This window comes from Eucalyptus grandis, chromosome 2, assembly GCF_016545825.1.
Source record: "Eucalyptus grandis isolate ANBG69807.140 chromosome 2, ASM1654582v1, whole genome shotgun sequence".
NCBI classification, from domain to species: Eukaryota; Viridiplantae; Streptophyta; class Magnoliopsida; order Myrtales; family Myrtaceae; genus Eucalyptus; species Eucalyptus grandis.
The window spans coordinates 39,304,023-39,316,724 of NC_052613.1; the positions used below are offsets into that span (position 1 = coordinate 39,304,023).

The window sequence follows — 12,702 nt, forward strand, 5'->3', positions numbered from 1 at the left end:
GGCTAGGCAAGCCTCAACCGAGCCTCACTTAGCTAGCTCAAAGAGGTTTGGGCAAGGCCTGCCTAACCTCCGACGAGCTCATTGGACCTCGCCTTGGCTTGGCAAGCTCGCTGAACCTAGACCAACCGTTCACTGACAATCGGCAACGACAAACAATGACAACGATGGTGGAAGAATAAGAGGGAAGGAAGAAGAACAAAAAGAGAAAAAAAGAAAAAGTATTGGCTTGATTCTAGAATTATTTCCAAGAACAAAAAAAACGATATTTTTTTCCTCATTGATTCTCTTCCAAATCTATTCTCGGGAATAAATTATTTCCGAAAACAAAAAATTTATCAAAAGAATTTATGTTTTAAATCTATTCCTAGAAACAAAAGAACAAAATCAAATACTGTTTAGTAAGTTGTCAAACGCATCCTTAGTGTTCTTATCCCCATACATATTTATTGGATATTCATTCTACAAGTTGATTCACATGGAAAAAAGTCACGCGTCATCATCTGATGTAGAGTGCATGGAACAATGAATTGCAACTTAGGGCGCGTTTGTTTGCAACCTGTTTCTGTTCCCAGGAACAAAAATTTCTGTTTTTTTGTTCCTAGGAACAAAAAAGAAACAGAAACGCGTTTGTTTGCGTTTTTGTTTCAAAACTATTTTTGTCTCGAAACACATTTCGAATGTAAAAAAAAAAAAAAAAAAAGTTATTTCTTTTTAACAAAATCTACAAACACTTCTTTTTTTTTCTTTTTTTTCTTTTCTTCTTCTTTTTCTTTGGCCGGAGGCCTTGCCTTGGCTGGGCGAGCTTGAGCTCGCCCAGATTCGACGAGGCTGAGCTTGCCCGGTGCTTTGGGCCCCGCTAGGCGACGCCGAAGCTCGTGTTGCCGGCCACCGGCCAGCCTCGCCGCGATCTCGGGCAGATCGAGGCGAGCTCGCCCGACCTCACTTGGGCCGGATCGGCGAGGCCGACCTCACGCCTAGCTAGGCGAGATCGATCTCGCCCAGATCTGGCGAGGCTCGACCTCGCTGGGGGCCGATGAGCCTCGCCGTGGCCGGGCGAGGCCGCGACCCTCGTCGGCCGGTCGCCGACCATGACCGAGGCGGCGACCGGCCAAAAGAAGAAAAAAGAAAAAAGAAAAATAAATAAGAAAGAAAATAGAAAAATAAAATAAAAATTTTTAAAAATAAAAAATTATACGATTTACCAAACGTGTTTCTATTTTTTTTTATTTTTAAACGGATTTACCAAACACATTTTTTTGTTTAAAAATTGTTCTCTAGAACAAAAATACTTTTTTCTATTTTGTTAAGAAACAATTTTTAAACGAAATGTTACCAAACGCACCCTTAAATTATACAAGGCAAAGCCTTTTTGCCGCTCCTTACATAGATTAATCTGTATAATTACAGAAAACTAACAACCATACGCAAAATCTAAAAAAATCTCAGGAATAGCAGAGCCACTCTTGAATTGCCGACCGTAACGCGTGGTTGGGAGTGAGATGCAAATGACTAAGCTTCAAGTTGGTCATTGGCGATGTATCGTGGTCGTTGTCCAACCATTCCCGCATAGCTTCTCCTTCATAAGTGAAACCATCCGCCGCAATCTGAGGATCATGCATTATTTCCTGGAAGCAACCATTGAACAGGTAAGCCACAGCATGACACTGAAAGATATGCGAAGGATCATGATCAACTAGCACATCTCAAGCTCACGCTTTTCAGTGGGGAGCAACAAAGCTCTGCCCAAAAAAAAAAAAAAATGCTAGTTTAACATCTCAATTTGAGATACTCAAACAAAATGCCATGAAAAATCAAGCTCAGGCAAATGGTGACACCATTACAAAGTTCAAGCCCTTAGGGGCCATTCATTTCGCGGAAAATAATTTCTAAGAAACATTTTCCGGACTTTCCAACATTTAATTCGTGGAAAGTACACTAATCAAAAAAATATTTTTCACGATTGGATAAAACACCTTCAAAAGTGGGGAAAATTTTCCATAACTTCTTTCGGCTCACTTTCTTTCACCAAACACATTTTCCTTTTATTTTCTATGTTTTCTTTTTCTTTTTCTTCTTCCTTGCCACAAGGCAACTTAAGCCTTGCCATAGGCCAGCAGTGCTTGAACTCACCAAATACCGACTAGGCTCGAAAGCTCGAGCTCGCCAAAGCCAGCTTGTGGCGAGGCGAACTCGAGCTCGCTGACCCTCTTGGCCAATAGCCGGGTAATTGGCCATCGTCCAGGCACATGGTGGCAAACGAAGAAGGAGGAAGAAAGAAGAACGAGAAGGCAAAAGAAAAAGAAAGAAAAAAATAAATAAATAATGGATTTTTAAAAATAAAAAAATAATTAAAGATCAATTTTTTAAGAAACTAAAAAAAAATTGGTCAATTAAAAAATTAAAAAGTCGATTTTTGGTAAACTTTTTTTTTTTCAGAAAATCAAATCAGATAATAAAAAATATTTTGCACTTCATTTTCAAGTTTTAACTAAACACTAGAAAATATCGTTATTTTTATGAAAAATGACATCATAAAAAGCATTTTCCAGAATCGCCATATTTTCAGCAAAACGGAACCTTAATGTCTAGATATGCTCAAACTACACCATTCCTGAAGCCCAAACATGTGTCCCCTAAAATGGGAAAATTAACCCAAATCTCTTAAAACAGAACAGAATCTTAGGAGAAGAGATGGTCCGACAAGACCTGGACGCAAAATTCAGCAATTCGCCAAAAAGTATAACTCACCTGAAGGATGGGGCACAGGTAAAATGGGGGCACCGGTCGCTCTTCAGAGGTATGCAGCTGCTCCAATTCCCTCACAAACGCAGGTGTTAATTTGGGTCGATTCCTACCGTTAGAATCACAGCATTGAAGACCCAGGTCCACTAATCGCAGTGCTACAGACGACGGCCATTGTCCAGCTGATTGATCCAAAACCGACTCCAATTTGTTGGATGATTTTGCTTTATGCACCTCACGGACTAACCCAGTAGGTGGTTCACCAGTGAGTAATTGTAGGATGATCAGACCAAAAGAATAAACATCAGATTTGGGCGTCAAGTTTCCATCCCTGTAGAACTCTGGATCTGTATAAGGAAAAGCACGCTTTGGCTCTGTGATTCGGCGGAAACTTGGGCAGCGAAGAGTGTCCTCCACTACAAGCCTAGAAATCCCGAAATCACATATCTTGCAGCTAAGATCAGAATCAAGAAGGACGTTCTCAGGTTTCAGATCACCGTGAACAATCCTTTCAGGTTTAGAAGAGTGCAAGAAGCAAAGAGCAGTCGAGATCTCAGCAATGATTCGAACTCGAGCATCCCATAATAAGGAGGAACTGTTGCCTTTCCGGAAAAGGTAATCTTGGAGACTTCCATTAGGGAGGTACTCATACACAAGAGACCAGGATTCTGGGCATGAACCAAGCAAGGTGACCAGATGTGGATGCTGTAGTTTGCTAAGAGCTTGAACCTGTACCATCCAAACAAAACTTTGAGTAAACTGGTAAATAACACGAGGCTGTTATAAATCCAGTAGACACCGAAGCATATCCTAAATCAGCTTGAGAAGCGAAGGTAGCATTTTAAAGAGCATTAAAAAAAGGATAGGACAGAGAGCACATAAGGATGCCCCTAAAGTGCCAAAGGCTTGGTATAACAGTTGGAAAACCCCACCCAACAAGCCATGCCCCCTCTCCCAAAATAAAATAAGGTAAAGAATTCAAAGTATAGTTGAGAAAGTTACCAAGGGATCAAGGTTTTATAACTGAAAAGGAGTGGACATTTTGAGGTCCAATGAGTATAGTAATCACGGCAACATGATCAGAAATACAGTTGAAATTTGGACTAGCTAGTAAATAGAACTCCGGCACTAAACATAAAAATTTAAGCACTTCAAAGAAGGAAAAGACTGCTAGTATTAGAGACGATCCAATTGCATAAACCAAAGAGGAAACTTAAAAAGAAAAGGCAGCAGAACTAAAACGTGAAAATACCTCACTCCTGTAGATATCACAACAGGAGAGTGCTTGTGTGTGTGCTCATGCACAAGAGCAGGCACATGTGCACAGAGAGAGAGAGAGAGAGAGAGAGAGAGAGAGAGAGATGCCTACCTCTCGTTGAAACTCAAATTGCCCTTGCATGTTATGTGGATGCAGCTTTTTTATTGCAACAGTTCTACCCAGCATTTCCCCCTTGTATACACAACCATATCCACTCTGCCCAATTTTGAAACTTTCAGAGAAATCACATGTCGCAGATTGGACTTCTGATAATGAAAATTCAGCTACACCAGGCATATCTTCATTGAGACGACCAACAAACCCAACACATCTTGAAGCTCCAGCTCTCCCATGCCCTTTCCACCGTTCAAGCCAACCAACAGCTTCCCCCTTGTGTCTCTGAATCTGCTGCTTTTCCTGCCTAAGGGTAGCAATAGATGCTTCAATTTCACGTAAATCTCCAGCTGCTACATCATGCCTACGGCTAGCTTCTTGAGCACGACTTTCGAGAAGAGTAACGTTTCTCATGGTCTTCTGCAGCTTTCTGACTATCTCTTCTCTTTCTTCCAAGAGCTTCTCTTGCTTCTGTGCCGCAGTTTTTAATGCTTCCTCTGCTTGATTTCTAAGTCTAGCTTCATGTTTATATGCAGACTCCCTTACTTTCACCTAAATAAAACAGGCAGAACTTTTACTCACCATCTCTTCACGTGATAAATCAGAAACGGCATACAATAAGTAGAGTGAGTCAGATTACTTATACTAATACCATTAAACAAATGAAGACCAAAATTACTGGCCACGTGTTTGTGAAAACATCTATGGAACAAAACTGTCTGAAGAAAAACTAAAAAGCAATATCTTTAAGCAGCACATGTTTATCCGCAAAAAATACATCTATGAATTTATATTAGAAATTACTCCTTTTCCTTCCACTGCTTCCCCCATCACAAAAAGGATGATGTTTTGTGCTTGAATCGAGCCAAATAATCCCAAAAAGGTTATCCTAAATGATAATCAAAGCAGAGAAAATGAAAGCTGACAGCTAATGGGAGCGCCTCCCCACCCCCCAAAAAAAAAAAAAAAAAAGAAAAGAAAAAGGTTGACAGGAAGGTTATAAGCACCTTGCTGATCACTTTGAGAGTGTGTGCTTCCAACTTTTCGCGCTTCATTGACTCCTGAAGTGCTGCCTCCTTCATTGTCTCAGCTTGTATCCTCAATTCATGAAATTGACTATATAAAAACTCTTCATTGCCCCTCGCATCAGAATCTAAAGAAACCCTTATTTCAGAATGGATACGTCCAGAGCAACCACTAGTACTTTTAGAACTAAATAAACTGCCAGAATGTCGGGATCTGCTGGGAGAACTAGTTAAAGCCTCTCGTGGAGAAACTGATTCATCATGAAGCCAGTCTATAACCTTGCTGCAACTACCACTTGAACTAGATGTGGACCAACGACTTTCTGGGATGATCAATACTGACAGTCTCGAACTTTCTTGCGATGATTCACAACTTATTACTCTTGCAGATGTTTGTGGTTGACTTAATGAGTCCAAGGGAACGGGGCCTCCATTGGCATCTCTAGTCCATATGCGTCTACCCTTGTTGACGAATGATATCTCACAGAAACCCGGTGCATTTTTTGCAGCATAATTTGCTTTGCTGGAGCTCTTTTTCACCTTAATACAACTGCATACAAACAATGTAGGAGGTAGGAGATTAGGATAAACAATTGGCACATTTATCACTATCAAGTAGTCAAGTTCTCAACTCACAACAGAAAGCACATCATACAATGCCTGTCAATTAAGGTCACCACCATCTTTTGAGAGCTGAGGAGGAATATATGGTTCTAAGAACATGCATCTCATCTCACTATTGATGATCCTTGTCTAGAGGAACGACCAATCAATCCAAGCAACAGTGTGCACAACAGACTACGCACCACTCTTCTGACAGACTTTGCGTCGCTTTGGTTCATATGGAAACTAAGCATGGTCGTCTAGCAAAAGATTTGATAAGGACACGACAAAACTCCATAAACTCTTCAGATATATCACTTAAACAAGAAATAACAACTGAATTTGCTATGTTTTAAGGGACCACTTACTTTTCAGGCACAGCCCCCATAACAAGCCTCCTAATGCCATATTTGATAACCATCTCAACAATGCCCTTTTGGACCTGCCCTGCTTCAGTGCTGAGAACAGTGGCTCTTACCTAAAAAGGACATGACAATTTACATTAGTTTAGTAAAAGAAAATAGAAAACTCGAGAATTTCACTTCATTTACGTAGATAATTAACACCTACTTCAACAATCGTCTACGCCTATACAGGAGGCAAGCAACATGAAAGATACACATCGCCATTAAGTCCAAATATACTTAGGCCACAAAGTGGAAGGCCACAACTTTAATTTAAATAACTTGAGAACTTTGAAGATGGGGAACAGAGAATTTCTGTTTCATTTCTGCTTTTCTACCCTTTCAAGTGCGGGGCAGGGAGCCAGTCATTCATGTCAAGAACTTAACCTACTTCAACAATCATCTACGCCTATACAGGAGGCAAGCATCATGAAAGATACACATCACCATTAACTCCAAATATACTCAGGCCACAAAGTGGAGGCCACAACTTTAATTTAAATAACTTGAGAACTTTGAAGATGAGGAACAGAGAATTTCTGTTTCATTTCTGCTTTTCTACCCTTTCAAGTGCGGGGCAGGGGGCCAGTCATTCATGTTGAGAACTTAACCTAATTCAAGAACTTGGGTTTCAATATTGCAAAAAATCTTCTGCTCATAAGAAAAAGAAAGCTTGACTAATCTGGAGAATTTAAATAGTGGAACTATATTTCTGACTCGACAAAGTTCAATTAGCTCACATATAACAAGACATGAATAGCCTGCAAGCAGATTGACATTGTTCCTACGATAAGGTGAAGAGGGGATCCACTGCACCTACATATAACCTAACCTTTTATAGTGCTACCATCTCTATGGCCCCTCTCAAAATGAATTTATAATGGCTCCATGCAATTTAGGGTGCTAAAAGAAATTCATGCCAGTTTTTTCAGAGTGAAGAAATTTCAACTTAAATTATAAAGCTCCATATTTCTTCAGGCTCTCAGATACCTCATGTTCAGACTGGATGTTTTGCTAGATTTACATAAAGAAAACATATCGTAAATGGCTGAAGCTGCAATATCCCATCAAACAATTAAACAAACCATTGATAACCAATAAAGATGCCCCTTAACTTTTTAGCTTCTCCAAATCTACAAGTCCAAAAGATTACTCCTGGGCAATCAGTGATAAAGGAAATACCCTCATATACTGAAATCAGGCAACCCAATCAAATGAAGAAATGTGAGCTTTGATTGTGGCCAGAAAAATCATACGTGGTTGCCAGGACTTAGATTGATCAATAAGAATGATCTCCATAAGAAAGCAAGATCACAACTAATCAGATGACAATCTAAGATGGCAACAAAAAACGTGAGTTCCTGCCAATCAGGAGGCATGCCATTTAATTAATTCTGAAATTAAATGGTTGTTCAATCACTTAAGAAAAATATAGGGTGTCAACGGATTGGTAATGAGGATTACGTGTTGGCACCGCACAAATAAAAGGAACAAAAACAATCAAATGAAGAAATTTGAGTTCCTGACCAGAATGATCTCCATTGATCACAACTAATCAGATGACAATCTAAAATACTGGTTCCTCAGGAGGCATGGCCATTTAATTAGATTGCTGAAATTAAATGGTTGTTCAATCACTTAAGTCGAAAAAATATAGGGTAGTCAACAGATTGGTAATGAGGATTACGTGTTGGCACCACACAAATAAAAGGATGTAGTCGCAACACATTTGCAATTCAGAGAAGGAAAAACCTCCCACGGGTGAAAGCTCTACAATCCAGTAAGTAGACAAGCGGACGAATCGATTCCGAATTCACATATATTCAAGGACAGTCATCGTTCCGTATGATAAGAGGTTAACACAATCAATATGAAGATTTGGCAGTGGCACAGCATGGCAGCGATGGGCATATACACGCACCTCAGAAGTAGTAGAGCAGATGGCCAAGTACTGTTGCAAGAGCTTGTCTGTCTGCTCCCTTTCCTCCCTTCTATAAGCAGCAACCACCTCGACGCTAGCTCTACTGGCAGGTAATTTTCCCACTGCACATGATCCCGAGGATTATATCGTGAGCGAGTTATCTCCTCAGGAGAATTGAGGGAAAAAAAGCAGGGGAATATCGGATCTCGGATTTGTCCTCGACGGCAACATGGAATGACCAAAATCAAATGCCACTGGAAGTATTAAAAGCTCCAGCGAAACAAGAGATAATCACGACTCGCGTCAGTCAACAAACATGAATTGCCGGAAGAATCTGAACTCCTAGAGAGGAATAAAGCTAAATCACCATTGCTCTCACCGGAGGAAAACACCTATGTCCGGAAAGACGACCGGTCACGAGCTTCTCCCTTTCTCAATTGAGAAACAACACACGACGCTGCGGACCAGTAAGCGATCGAGCACGCGGCGCGAACTAGAAGAGAACCGAAGCTAAGAGGGAACCACGGGAATTCGCGCGACTTACATAGAGTCGGAATCAACGGCGAAGGCTGATGAACGTGGAAGATACAGATCTCCGCGCCGGCGAACCGCCGCAGGCTCCACAGTATCAAGTCCCTCGCCTTCTCCGCCGACTTGCCGACCGCCACGTACACCCTCTCGGGGGCCGCGGCCATCTCCAACGACGAGGAGCGGGACGTGTTGGACAACTGCTCCAGCGCGCGACGGAGGCTATCCGGCGACGAGAGCAGGGTGAGGCGGTCCCTGGAGAGGTCGTGTGGGTGCTGGCAGGGCGTCAGGAGCTCCATCGCGGCGGGATCCGGCGGCGGGCGCGGCCTGCGGCCAGGTCATGCGGCGGCGGCGGAGGGCGGAGGGCGGAGGAGGAGGAGGAGGAGGAGGAGCTGCTGCTGCTGCTGCTGCTGCTGGTGACGATGGGGAGAGGAGCGGGGGAGAAGGGGAAGGTGAAGGGGGCTGGAGGAGGGCTTGACTTTCGGGGAGACCTGTGATGGAGACCGCCAGGGGGGGGCGAGGCATCTTTGCGGTTCTCTGGAACGGAATCAGAAAGCGGGAAGGAATATGCCTATTTCATCTTTCGAGATGCAAACCGCACCTCCCACTTTTTTTTTTTATTTATTTCGTATTTGAATCTTTATTTTATTTTTATTTCGTTTTGTTTTGTTTGATGTGGGGAGGCACAGGCCCGTCTGGAACCGGAAGTTGCCGGAGAAGGTGGGGACGGGGAGAATCGGAATCCTACTCCCCTCGAAGATGACCCGCTCCGATGACGAGGAACTCTTGACTTAAGGCGTCGCTCCCTACCGATGCGAAAATCTTTTTTTGGGAGATTTTAATATATATATATATATATATATATATTGTGCGATATTAATTTTATTCTTTGCGATGAAATGGTTAGTAAAGTAATTGGTAATGTAAAAGCCTATTATGTTGATTTTGAGAAACAAGTGGGAAATAGGGGCAAGTATTCTTTTCATTGTTCTTGCTAGTACATTAAATAACAGATTTCACGGTTTCTTCTTCTTCTTCTTCTTTTATGGGAAATTTTCTTGGTTGAATAGTGGGAAAGCAATTTTGATACCCAGGGTTATTTTCCGATATGTGATAATAATTGAGAAGAAAACATAATTGCAACCGAAATCTTAAATGGTAAATTTATCATAACGGCTTAGAGCCTGATTGGTAACATATTAAATGGTATCTGATTCTACTATTTTGTTCCTCGAAACCAATAAAAATAAAAATAAAAATTCGTTTGGTAACATTTTTATTCTCAAAAATAGATTTGGAACAAAATCAATAAATAAAAAATAGTTACTTCTTTATTTTCGGAACAATTCTAGAATTAAGTAAAAATTATGTTTCTTTTTCTTTTTTTCTTTTCTCTTCTTCTTCCTTTAATTGGTCTCAAAAATATAATAAAATTATTAAAATAGCAAATAAAATTATCAAAAGAATTAAAGAAATTTTAAAAATAGAATAAAATTAAGCATAAAATTATATTAAAAAATAAGATAAGATTATATAATAAATTTATATAATAAAAGTATTAAAAATTACAAGAAACTTTAATTCACAAAAAAATTTAAGGGTTATGCCAAACACATTTTTATTCTGGAAATAGAAATATTGAGTAATTACTAAACAACTTTAAATGCTCAAAAACTTGTCTACAAAACAGAATTAAAAAAAAAATTATTTTTGAACAAAAATTATTCTCGCCAAATGCACCCTTATAGACCAATTTTTTAGGAAATAGATTATAAATGGGTTTAAAAATGTGAAGACCCAAAATAATATACATGTTAAATAAGTTCACAACTTATTTATACAAAACTCACATCTATGACTCTATCTTCACTCTCCCTCCTTCTCACTCTATCTCGTATTTTCACTTGGGCTTTTTCTCATGTAGGATTAAATATGAAAATACTTTAGTAATATGAGTTTGGTCAAGTATCATAAGTCACCAAATTTGTCTTAATATAGAAACTTGCCAATTTGAGTTGGATCATCTTTCGATTCGATTCACTTTTTTGATGGGTCTAATAAATAGGCACGGAATTTGAGTTCGACAAAAAAGAAGAAGAGAAGAAGGTAATTACAAGTTGGTCCATATTTCTTACGATTTTTCATTTTCCACATTTTCTGCTTCGCTCGCCGTCCAAAGATGACGTGCGTTTTCCCATTTGCATACTCCAGCCTGACATCACGGTTACCTGAACACACTAGCACAGTATTTTTTTTGCCCTTTAAGATAAAAAATAAATAAATAAAATGGCCGCTAATTATTGTCAAAAGGCAGAAACGGCATCGAGACTTTCCTTTTTCCCCATTTCACTGCTTTATTTAAATGACTTTATAATATATAGTCGTGAAGAAAGGAAGAGGAAAAGGCGGGAGCAGTTGAGGCGGCTTTCCGAGGCGGCTTTCCGAGGCGGCATTCTTCCTCTACCGTGCCTTTTGTCCTAAACCCGTTTTAAACGCAGATCGTATGAAAATAGGAAGAAAAAGTCACATATTTTCAGGTGAGTTTGTTACGCGAAAATTTAAAAATGTTTTGTTAAAAATATCATTAATATCTCTTACAAAAATGAATCAACTAGAAATATTTTTATTATTCACGAATATATTTAATCCTAAATTATTACTGATAATAAAAAATAATTTATTGACTAATTTTTAAGGGACATTGATAATCGTTTTTGATAAAATATTTTTCCAATCGTTTATTCCTTAGGAATCTTCCTTTAGGATAGAATAACCTTCCACAGTCAACATTTGAATGACGTGTGGAGAGCAATTTTGCTGGAATGAGACAAATAGGACCACTTGATACTCCCTTTTGATAATGCACATTCGGTGCTAGGTTAGACTTAGCGACAAGTTAGGTTACGTTGTTTTCTGTGGTTATTCATTATTTAGAACGTCATCGAGATACCGACAGTCAAAACCAATCAACACTTTTGACCCAAAAAAAAATAAAACGTAATCAACGCTGCAACTTTGTGGAAAACTCCCTAAGATCACAATTCCTTTTAGCGATTAAATACACGATTGAGAAAAAAAGAAAAAAGAAAAAGAAGATCCCACCAAGACCAGCTAACTCTGGCTACCAACCTTCGAGGTTTAATCATCTGTTCCGAAAATTAAAGGGCTCTCGTCTAACATTGCCCAAGCCAATTGTCAGGCCAACTTAATAATTAAAGATGTCACAACTTCTAAAATTACTGATTTTCCATGATATGAGGAATGAATCATATGATAAACTGTAAGGTATTTAACATGCGACTTTGGGCTTTGATTAACATTATCTCGATGCAAAGGCAATTTGACAATTTTCTTCAAAAAAAAATTTTTAGATATTGAGGATGCTTTTGTTTGACGAAAAAAATCAAGATTTAAAAGCATTTTTCAAAATTTAATTAATTATATAGCTTAGAAAAATACTGAATAAAAACGTTTTTCATCATAGATAACAATTTATCATTGATTATTCTCATAGGTGATGAAATTATTATTAATTAATTCAGTTTTGTAAGCGATGCAAGAAGTTAATTTTCACAAAATATTCTCCATATTAAGGTTTTCTTGAAATAAGCGTCACCATAAATTTTCACCGTGTCCCCCTCCCGTCTAAACCGAATCGCGGGGTCTACCAGCATTGAGACAATGACTACCCACGCTCATCTTTGTTGAAAAGAAGAGAGGGATGTCTCAGAAAACGTTAACAAGAAGTTCCCATGTGAAGCTGGCGCAAACACAGTCGTCAGCTAAGTAGTATTGACATGGACATACAACACGTGACACGACATGTCGACACATCATTTCTAAAAAATAAAGAATTCCTTATATATTAAATGAATATTTTTTAATTAACATGATTCAAATTTATAAATAAATAAAAAGCTAACCTTAACAAAAATTATTGATGAAACTAATAATTAACGAGAGATTAGAATGAACTTATTTAAATAAATTTATGATATTTTATAATGATCAAATTTTATTATTATTTAACATTCAATATTTTTATTTTTTGAAATCACTTTTTAATCTCATTTATTTATTTTTTTGACCAAACCCCCACCCCTCCAA

At 39.0% G+C, this 12,702-nt stretch overlaps 1 protein-coding gene across 1 annotated transcript; it reads right to left on the reverse strand.

Moving 5' to 3' along the window:
- Positions 1–1,327: 1,327 nt before the first annotated feature.
- On the reverse strand, positions 1,328–9,123 carry LOC104432741 (U-box domain-containing protein 33). Its single transcript, XM_039307629.1, has 7 exons — positions 8,612–9,123; positions 8,068–8,189; positions 6,111–6,220; positions 5,122–5,689; positions 4,112–4,666; positions 2,749–3,471; positions 1,328–1,625 (listed from the first exon to the last, which is right to left on the reverse strand). Exons 1-7 carry the CDS (start codon positions 8,892–8,894, stop codon positions 1,443–1,445), a joined length of 2,544 nt encoding a protein of 847 aa, XP_039163563.1. The 5' UTR covers positions 8,895–9,123; the 3' UTR covers positions 1,328–1,442.
- Positions 9,124–12,702: the final 3,579 nt, after the last annotated feature.